Source organism: Anser brachyrhynchus (genome assembly GCF_964034855.1).
Source record: "Anser brachyrhynchus genome assembly, chromosome: 11".
NCBI lineage: Eukaryota > Metazoa > Chordata > Aves > Anseriformes > Anatidae > Anser > Anser brachyrhynchus.
In genome coordinates this window covers 20,896,175-20,906,691 of record NC_137706.1, presented here as the reverse complement: position 1 = coordinate 20,906,691, position 10,517 = coordinate 20,896,175, and the positions used below count along the sequence as shown (strand labels likewise).

At 49.0% G+C, this 10,517-nt stretch overlaps 1 protein-coding gene across 7 annotated transcripts in view; it reads right to left on the bottom strand.

Annotated features, from left to right (window-relative positions):
* Positions 1-338: 338 nt before the first annotated feature.
* The window catches only part of MAP2K5 (mitogen-activated protein kinase kinase 5), a 129,536-nt gene continuing 119,357 nt past the window's right edge, over positions 339-10,517 (bottom strand). For all 7 annotated transcript variants that reach the window (XM_080551509.1, XM_080551504.1, XM_080551508.1 and 4 more), the window contains one exon: positions 339-988. In XM_080551509.1, the coding sequence (XP_080407635.1) occupies positions 884-988 (105 nt within the window). In that variant the 3' untranslated portion in view covers positions 339-883. The remainder of the gene's footprint in view (positions 989-10,517) is intronic.

Sequence of the window (10,517 nt, the reverse complement as noted above, 5' to 3'; positions counted from 1 at the left end):
TGTGCCATGCTCTCAGCCTCCTCGTGCATGCGGCAGCGGCACCTCACAGCCACTCTGCGCTGCTGCCAGCTCCCCGTGCCCGCCTGGCGCTCCCCTTGTAGGAGAGGGCTGCCCGCGGTTGCTCCCTCTGCACCTCTGCAAAGCCACCACGTCGGTGGGGCGGGGGCTGAAGTCACCTTCCTGCACACGTGGAGCACCCCGAGGTGCCCGAGCCACAGCTGGGTGCTCTCCGCGCAGAGCTGGGCGCTGCCTTTCCTGCGTGGCTCTCCTAGCAAGCCCGAGCCACAGCAGCAAGCACCCGGGAGCACAGAGCGCCGCCCGCCACATGAGAGCAAGACTGCTGATACACCTGACATGCTTTTATTCCCTCACCTCCTCGCAGGATGGGCAAATCCGGACACTTTCTTATTTTTTTTTTCCTTAAAAAAACAAACAATCTCGAACAAGCCTTTTGTGGATGTCTGCACTCAGAAGACAGCCAACAACTCCTTATGAAATCCTCCAAACCGTCAGCGCGTCATTCTTACAATAGCAAAAGACTAACAGTTAAAAAATACTCTGGAGCCATGAAATATACAGTACATTCGATAACAAAAAATATAGATAAAAATACTTGCTTTAAGGCTGTGTACAGTTTAACTGAAGATTAATTTGAGGACATTAAATTGCTCAGCAATAAAAGAAATGTGTGAAGGAAATTCCTTAATGTGTGTGTATGGGAGGGAGGAAGGCATCAACAAACATCCTGAAAGATTTTGTTGATGCTTCTAGAAAACATTTTTAGCAAAATATGATCCAGAAAGACCGAGAGTCCAAAGCGAGGGACTGGTTGTGCTAGTCCCCAGCGAGCTGCAGTCGTGGGCGCTGCCGTGAGCCGCCCAGCTCACTGCGGTCCTTGCGTCGATCGCCGCTCCTCCAGCATCCTGCACACCCACATGGACACCACTTCTGCGTTCCCGTCGTTGTACTGCATGATGAACGGGTGGCCCTGGAGAACGGGACAGGCAGAGTTAGCCAAGAGGAACACAACTCTTCCAAACAGAACCCAAATAGTTGCTTTATTATTGTCTTTTATGTTTGGAAAAAATACATTGGAACATGCTGCAGTTACATTCATAAAAACGCAATAAAACATCCATTCAAACCAGCAGGTGACTGGTTGGACTTTCAGCTGGATCCATATTATCCATGTACATCATTTATACAAGAAAGGGAAGGCTGGGAGAACCCAAACTCTCTACTGAGGCCTTAGCCTAGCATGCCTTGAAAACACTAGGTTTTTGTTTTTTTTAAAAACATTTTGAGCTCACTAGAACAGCCTGCTAGGCTCTTCAACTACAAAATCCCATTTTAATACGAAGATATTCTGACAAAAACACTAACCCACCAGTCTGTTTGTAAAGGTCCACAATCTCTTAGGTTTCCCTCTCTAACATCCCCTCGGTGCAACTCTCCCGCTCATTAACAAAATGCAATCCCTTGTGCAGCGGACTTGTAAGACCCCTGACTTCTGCCAGGAGGAACCTTCCTCCTCACCTTGTGTACATCCCTCACCCTTACACGGATGGCTACATGAACTACCTAGGAAAAGCGATGCCCTTCCCGGTGTTAAATTCCTCCAACTCCTTGGTCAATGAGCTCTGTGCTTGCAGATGCAGCAGGACCAGGCTCCAGCCTCTGCAGCACTCAGCAGCCATCAGGAGAGGCATTGCTCATGCACATGCGTGTGAGCACAAGTCCTTTGGAGCGATCATTTGACAAAGAAATTGAAATCTCACCTAAGCAGAACTCCTAACAGGCCTTCAGGAGAAGCTACTGCAAGAACCAGAGTATGATGGGAAGAGGGACGACGATAAAATATTTTCACCCATGAAATTATACGGCTACCGCAGACACCGCGGAAGAGTTAGACACCTCCGAAAATCAGAACAGCATCTCAGGATTAAACAAAAATATGGCCTGCAATTTCAGCAGCCAGCTTAGGCAGCTCATGCCTCAATCTGGCCCCATTCCTAGAGATGGGAACATGCCATCTTCAGATGAATCTCAAATGAAGTATAAAAATCCACAGGAAACCAAGTACCGCAATTACATAAACGGCTGAAAGAAAGCAATCGCCAGGAGAAACCATCACAGATGATGAAAACCTCTCCTCCAAATCACTCAAAAGCAGCTTAGTTTTTGCAACACTAAACTTCATGGTTCTCGCAAACAGTGCCTGAAAGTAATCAGAGTCGATCTGCCGGGGAGCCCGTGGGGACGGTGACGTACATGCGGGAATTACCGGCGCGGAGCACCGCGGCGAGCGGCGGCGGTCGGCACGCTGAGAGCGAGAGCGGGTCTGACGCGGGGCCCGGGATGCCTGCGGTCGGCCGGGGTAGGATGGCACCGAGCGGAACAATGAAGAAGCGACTGGGCTAAATAGAGCACAATAAATCCTCGCAGCACCAGCTTGAAGCAATAAAACACTCGGCGGGCCAGGGCCAGCAAACGCGGGAGGCGCAGGAATAAAATACACCGTCATCTGCAAGATGCAGGCAGGAAGGGCGAGACGCTGTTGCTTCAACCCTTTGGGACGGCCGGAGTCTCGGCTACAACTTTTTGGGGACAAGTCTGAGATGTGGGGAGCCCTTCTTCGAGTCTTACCGGGACCAGTTCGATTGCTTTCCCAGTTCACCTTGGGGAGGAGATGGAAGGAATCCTCTGGTGGAGGCGCTCGGCTGAGCTGGAGGTCCACCACCAGGGGAACACCACACGCAGACCGTGCCACCAAGAGCTACAAACGTCTCAAGTGTTTTGTTTCACAGCCCCGGCCTCTGGTGCCCCGACAGCTGCCTAACAGCCCCGGCGCCGCGTCTCTCTGAAGCACGAGCCCCTGCCAGCCACAGCCGTGCTCCAAATCTGCTCTTTTTAACTGCTACAGAAGTAGATATTTTCCCCCCAATATTCAATTTTTTTGAAGCGAACTGCCTCCTTTCAGGCATGCCTGGCTTCAGAGAGCAACCTTAAGTTTGTTTGAGGGCTCTGAATTTCACATGCAGGCAGACACGTGTGAGCTCAGCCCCCGTCACTGCCGGGAAAACGGCCCGCCGAGGACGAAGAACATGCCCAGAGGTACCGGAGTCCATTCGAGAGCTCGGAGGATGGCAGCAGACACTTCAATGCTACCGAGAGAAGATGGATGATCTTCAAATGATGCATTTGAGTACACAGACGCTCGCGGCACTGAGCATATGGACAACGTCTTTTCCCTTCCAACACCTGGCTACTAAAAATCTTTAGCTTTGGTCTTGAATGTCTAACGTCAGGAACAACGATGGAGAAAAGACTGCACCCTCTGTTTTTTTCCTCACTGCAGATATCCCACAAACATTTGGGTTTTACTGTTTAAGTAAACAAATGCAATCTGAAACGTTCCTGGTTTTGAAATCTGCCTCGATTCCTACCTAGGACACAATCCGGGAGGGAGCACGACCTGGGACCTGGAGGCAGGAGTCCTAGAGTTTCTCCCCAGGCTGCCGCAGACTTTCCAGCGCGACCTTCCCATGGCTGCTTCATCTCCCGCAGCCTTATGGCTAAAAGGGAATATGTGATCCTGCTCTCTCATGGGAGTGCTGGAAGGATCAGTGCAAGCGTGTTTTGCACAGCGCTACCACCTTTTTGGGTGCAAAAGGTGCAAGACGAAGGGAAAGGCTTATTATTAGCAACACAGCCCAGAGGTAGCTGCTTCGCCTCTTACACTAAACAGCAGCCAAGGACACCAGTTAGAACTAGGGAAAAACAACTGAGCCCACAGACAAGGAAGAGCAGATGCATTGGGGCAATTAAAAAAAAAGCTATTAAAAGACAGTCCGCTTCTCCCATGAATCTCCTTTACGACGGAGAGGCTCCCCGCAGAGGAGACATCTCACACCCACTACATCCTTGCAGTTACGCTGCTCACAACACGCAGGGAGAACTGCAGGCTGCGCAAGGCTCAAACCGCCAGCTAGCCACGCTGCTCGCCCTGTTTGCTTTGTTTTGTGAGGCTATTCCGTTGAAGCCTTGGGTTTTACGCACTCATTTTTCTCCCTAGAAATAAGTTTCACTTGAAACCACTGTTTAGATTTCTCCTGTTTTTATACTGCCCTAGCGAGGATTTCTCTCAGGCTGAAGGGATGTTTTTACCAGGCTCTTTTTTTGTTGTTGCTGATTTTTCTTTTTTTTACTGGGGAATTTGAGAACAGACATCTCCACCAAAGCTAAGACTACAGTGTCAGTGGGACCTGTATTTGCAGATCTTGGTAGCCAGCCTGGCACGTTGAGGTCAGGCACATCAAGCAGGGAAGTCACGAGCACAGGGTGCACAAGGCCCACGGGATGGCCCCAAATCACTTTCCTGCTTCTAATAGCTGGCCTCACCAGACCACACCTCGCTCAGAAGCCCCTTGCTGCTGCAGTCACACCTGCAACTGCAACAAAAACACACCAAGAGCACAGAACTGTGGACAATGCACGAACTCATCAAACTTGCCCTTGGCCTGCTTACAGCAACGTTTAAGTTGCGATGCAATACAAACTATGCAAGAGGTGCTTGTAGTCAGCTCGGCGTCCAGAAATGTCGCGGGGAGAACAATTAAAGTTTCCTCCGAAGGCTCGAATCACCACAGTTGCACCAGCAGCGGTCTCCTCTACTCTTCGCAACTTCTTCACAAGGTCACCCTGACAGGTTCTCCACATTCTGCCACTATTCAGCACCCAGAGCATCCAGTCCCTGACTCCCTCCCTTTTCAGGCACCGAGAGAACAGCAACCATTAAATCCCACAAACCAAACCACGCACCTCAGAAAGCGGCGAATTAAACTGGAGACGTTTTTGGAAGGGAGTGTGGAAAGAAGGGGAAGGGAGATTAGGTGAGGGGGGGAAGGAAGAAATGAGGGAAAAAAGGTAAAAAAAAAAAACACCGCTGGAGGAGAAATGCAGCTGCACTGCCCCAGTGCATGCCCAGGCTGCAGGACGGGGCTTGGGATGAACTGTCACTTCAGGAAACAAAAAAGCCAAGGCAAGCTGCAACAGCTCGGAGGCCAGCTATTAGTGAATTCTGGCCACTGAGCGTCTCAGCAACAAACAAGGATCCCAGCCCTCGCTACAACAGTGAGCAATGCCTTCTAAAATAAACACAAACCTACTGGACTTAAAATCCCCACGTAGATTTACTTTGCTTTGCAAGCTAACACCGATGAAGGGGGAGCGCATGGAGGCTTGAAATGTGTGGGGTTCTTTTGTTGCAGTGGATGGTTATCAGCAGTAGGACGGCACTCTCGGTTTGGGTGGCGTACCTACCTTGCTGCAGCTGCCACCCTTTTTGGGACACATTTCATTCTTGCAAATGCCAATTCTTAAATACTCACCGTGACAAATACTCGGCGATCAGCACGCCCAGCAGACCCAAGCAGCAGAAAATACGCCCAAAAGCCACCACCAAACCGCTCCCCCATCCCGGCCAGGCACTGACCCGCCTTGCCCCAGCCCTGGGGTCTGGCTGGGCACAGCCCGCAGCGATTTCTGCTGCCGGCGGCTCGGAGCAGAAAAGGTCAGGCAGGACGGGGCCGGGGATAGCCAGAGAGTGAGTGTCAGCCAGCCTAATTTTGTGTGTCAACTCTGAAAATTAGATAAACAATGACAAACCAGGCTTTTTAAATGAACTTGTCTCATCTCGTTCTCTTGATAAAGGGTACATTTCTCGAGTTGCAGTGTCCCATCAGACAGGTTAACTCTTTCAAAGGGGAGCACCTCGCAGAGGGGGATATAAATGATTTAAATATCTGACATGAAATTAAAAGGGCAGCGCCCCCTGAACATGCAGCCCTGGTAATTCGAACTCGTTGCCCACACACCATCAATCATTTAGCCCAGTCAATTAAATCGCCATTATTCAAGGGTAAAAGTTCCGTAATTTTACCTACCCTTAAAATTCAGTAATTTGCTTTTGTGGTCTTCTCCTCCGGCCTAAGAAATCTTCATTTTTGATATTAACCTGTGCAGAGCTTATCGCTACGGACCCTGAATCTCGTCCTCGGCAGGGCTGCAGGCACATGGGGCGCTTCCTGCACCCAGGGGCAGCTCTGCTGTGGCTCTGCTTGTATCTCCTCTGCCACTGACTACAAACTGTCCACGTTTGGATAGCACCACGGAGGTTTAGACGTACACCCAGGTCCCTAACCACTGCCGCAGGACAGGCAGACAATAAATAACGTTGTTTGAGCAATGCTCCTGTGATTTCAGAGGACTTTCCAAGCACAAAGCAAATGTGGGTCAGGCTGGTTTAAAGGGTCCATGAGATATGCAGCTGCTGACCTTAGCCAGGATGGTGAAAAAGCAGATTCCCAATTTGAAATACTCGTCAGCCACCTATCTCCTTGCAAATCTGCAAAAATGGCAGGGTGGGGTCTCCTGGAGCAGAAGACATGGCGGGTACATGGAGGACACGGAGACGAACGTTAGTTCCAAACGGTGCCCAGGGACACTGCTCTTATTTTGATAATACGGTCAGATCCAACCCCAGCATCACCTCCTTAATTTTTTTTGCTGGGCGGTGAGAGGTTAATTGGGGCAGCACAACTTGCTCCTGGCTATCCTGGAGAACGTGCTGGGATCAGGGCTGGCTCACTTCATTACTCAGGGGCACGTGAGCCTTCAAACCTGCACGGAGAGCTGCATCCCCGCAGGAGGACACGAAGGTTAAGGGGAGGACACCTGGGAATGCCATCCCGTGGCCCCTCGAGCTTAGGGATGGCTCTGGCCAGAGCAGCAGATTGCACAGGGATGAGCAGCGCTGTGCCTGTCCTGCCCATACCACTGCCAGGATCACAGCCAGGTGCCCCCACGGCACCACCTCGGCGCCTCTGACTTCGGTGGTGGTGTAAAGCAGCAGCGGGTTCCTGGGGTAATGCCCACCCTCCCTCCTTCCTCCTCCCGGCCAAAAAGAGCCATGCCCTGACTTTCAATCCTGCGTGGCCAGGGCCAGCGCTTGGGGCTGCCTCTTGGCGTCCTGCAAGCGGTCCTCCCTACAGCCAGAAGCAAGCTGCAAAGACAGACCTTACTGTGAACCTGAGGGGTACGGAGGAGGAAGGAGGGACACCTCTTCAGGGCCCAAAGCCTCATGGCAACAACTGTCTGCCACCCCAACGTAACCACAACACCTGGCAAATTAGAAACGACAATAAAAGACTTGACGCTTACGCAAGGGATGTTAGGAAATAGGCAGCGTTGCTGTTGGTTGCACCAGCGCGAGCCTTTTCACGCTCTCTTTTACAGGAATCCTCCCAGATTGTGTAGTAAAAGCACTGTGCTCCATTTATTACGGAGAGGCACAGACAAATTATGCATTTCATTTAAAAATTTGAATTCAGCGTAACAAAAAATATAATAAAAAGATCCCAACTGTTGCAGACATAGACTATCAAGACGATGGCAGTGCCCTTAGACAGCATTTCAAATACAGTTTATTAGCCTGTGATATGAAAAGGGTATTTTTATTGCATGATATAATGCAATGGGACCTTGGGCGCTCTGCAGAAGGACCTTGCACTCAGAAGTGTAATGAACCCATAGTCCAAAAAACATTATACTGTACATTAACCTATCATTAATGGCACATTAGGGCTAGGGGCATTGCACGCTTTCTGGTCAGGGCTCCATCAGGACAGTATGGAGGAAACCACAGTCTTCACAGGCTTAAAACAAATAGAGAAAATAAATATTACTGATGGCTACAGGCTGCTTTAAGGGAAGCTCACTCTCCGCTCAACACGCGATTCTGATGCCATTTTTTAAAGGGGGAGGGAAAAGACAATGCAGCAGTTTATTAGGCAATATTAGAACCGGCATGTCACTGCTCTGCAGCACTGAGTATCTCCGTGGTGCATCAGATGCTTCAACACAGAGCTTTTCCTGCAAAAACATGGCAGCTCTGAGCGCTGGGGCATCTTTTAGGAAAAAAATGAAAAAATCATTGCCCTTCCCTCATCCCTGATGACACGGGTAAGGCTTCCCTGGCAGGTGGAGTTAAGACCTAGGGATAACTTCCTCTGCCCCAGCCCTGCACAGCCCCATCGCTGCCCGCAGGACACCTGCGACCCGTTTCCACCCCACACCACTTTTGCTCCTGAATCAGCTGGGATGTCTCATGTCTTATTCCACTGGAGGTGCCCTCTGTTTGAAGGCAGGCTTGATCAGATTGTAAGAAGTCTGCTTGGCAACTCATCCCTAGCTGTCTGAAGGAGTGCAAGCCCTGCAATTCTGGAAGACAAGAACTTGGCTGTAAACTAGTGCACCACAGTTATCATCCCAGCTAGTTCTCCGATTGCTACTGACGTTTTTATGCTATTTACAGCTCTTATAATTAAATGAGGGCACATATTCAAGAGGAAATTCTTGCCCATTCCCATCTTTAGTGGGAATACAAGTCAGACCTCCAAAATGACAAATACGAACCTCAGCTCTGGAGCTGTTTTACCTCCCCGGATGCCTGGAGAGACAAAGAAGTGCTCAAGTAACCCAAACTACCCCAAACTGACCCTGCGTCCCCCTCCGCACACGCAGGATTTCATTACTACTGCCTCCAGTAGTGGAGGATTTTACATCTAGAGCTTCTGCCTCCAAGGACAAGCCAAACTAAACGCTGTTCTAATTATCTGTGCTAGCTATCCACAAGGCCGATTTCTGCTCCAACAGCCAGGAATAGCAGCGAGGAATCCTCAGGCCAATACTCTACTGCTGACTCCCAAAACATTAATTCACGGGCACAGAAGGTGTCAGAGTCCTTCTCAGGGGCTGCGCCACGCAGCTGCCTTCCTTCCATCGCTCTCTTCTAAGGCTCAAGTGGGGTAAAAAATCTGAAGGCTTCACATGCTCACATTGATCCGTGGAGACACAGGATACATACACGAGTGGGAAGACCCTGCCAGACACTACTTAAGTATGATCTGGCTGTTGCATCCCTTGCTTCACTTTTGCAATTTTAGGATGTGTTTTGCCCACGGCAGGCAACCCTTTAGAGAAAAGGGTGGGTGCTGAAGTGCTTGAAACATCAGTGACCGAGAGGCTTTGCATGAGTGTCTAGAAAGCAAGCCCCCAGTTACCCAAAGCTCCAGCAAGGTCAACCCCTGCTTTAATAGACACAGCTACCCAGAAATGTCACCTCCTTGTCTCTCATGCAATACCTGCAGTGACGGGTCCCCATATGCCAGATGGCAGCAAGTTTAGCCATAAAGTATCAGCTTTGCATATATACTCGCGTGGCTGTGTTTGATTTGGTACCAAGTGTTTACCGGCCAAGATCTCTCCCCCAGTTGCCACCCTCAGCACACTGACTACTCTGGGCAAGCGCTGCCTCTCACTGCACTTGGCAAAGAACTCAGCACGCCCACAAGCCCATCCTCAACTGGTTGCTACAGCGAAATGTCCCATAGCAGGGGCCAAAGACAGAGGTCTTCAAATAGACCTACAAATCTGTGGATGGCAGAGAGACTTCAGGAATCAGAAGATGAAAGCATCCAGAAGATAATGTTTTCCCAGAATTTCCCACCCCATGGGGACATCACCTGTAGCTTCTGCCAGCTTGGAGAAAGGACCCATTTGTCTAGGGTATGGTGGGGGTATCGAAGTAGGTCAGAAAATGCACTGATCAGTGGCTTTTCCTGGGTGTAGATGAAGCAGGGACAAGAGCACATCTATAAGCAAAATCAAGTATCATTAGTCTCCTTGAAGGTTGTGCTCTCTTTCCTCATTCCTTATTCTGAGCAGTTAATAGCACAGCCCTCACCTGCTAAACAGTTCCACGCGGAGCGTCGGAAAGTGGTGAGTTTTGTTTGTTGCATGGCCTCCCTAACATACACTGTAATTAAAATGTTGATTACTAAACAGTTTAAATATATGACAGACAATGCAGTTAAAGCCTACAGTTAGGTCAATATGTGATTTAGATTTGCCATTTAAAAACTCTCATTTAAATTTTGCATACATTAATCACTACCATACTTCAATGTTCTGATATCCACCTGACTACACTATTAAAATAAAACTTGCTGCCCCAGGGAAATCCTACTTATTCTTAATTGTTTCGAGGCTTTGATGGGCTTTTAATCTAAGATTAATTTATGCAATTTTAAATAACTCTTCTTATGATTAATAAGCTTGAAAATTAAAAGGAGTCTAAAGCAATTATAATGAGCATTTGGTCATAACCTCATTAGGAGAAGGAGTGAAGGATACAGCTCTGGAATTCTTACAAGACTACAATTTAAGGTTACTTTCAGAGGAGTCAAACATAGTTCTTGAAATTGCAAAGGCAGATTAGCCTAGGTCAGTGCTAGAACTGCGGCTATCTAGATTAGCACACTAATGATTTTATCCCTCTGATAATATTTAAGATAGTGAAGAGATGATACAAAATGTATTAAACAATGATAAATGAGTAACACTATGAAATGCTGAAGTCTTGGAGCTCTATTTCCTATATATATAGGTTTTTTTCC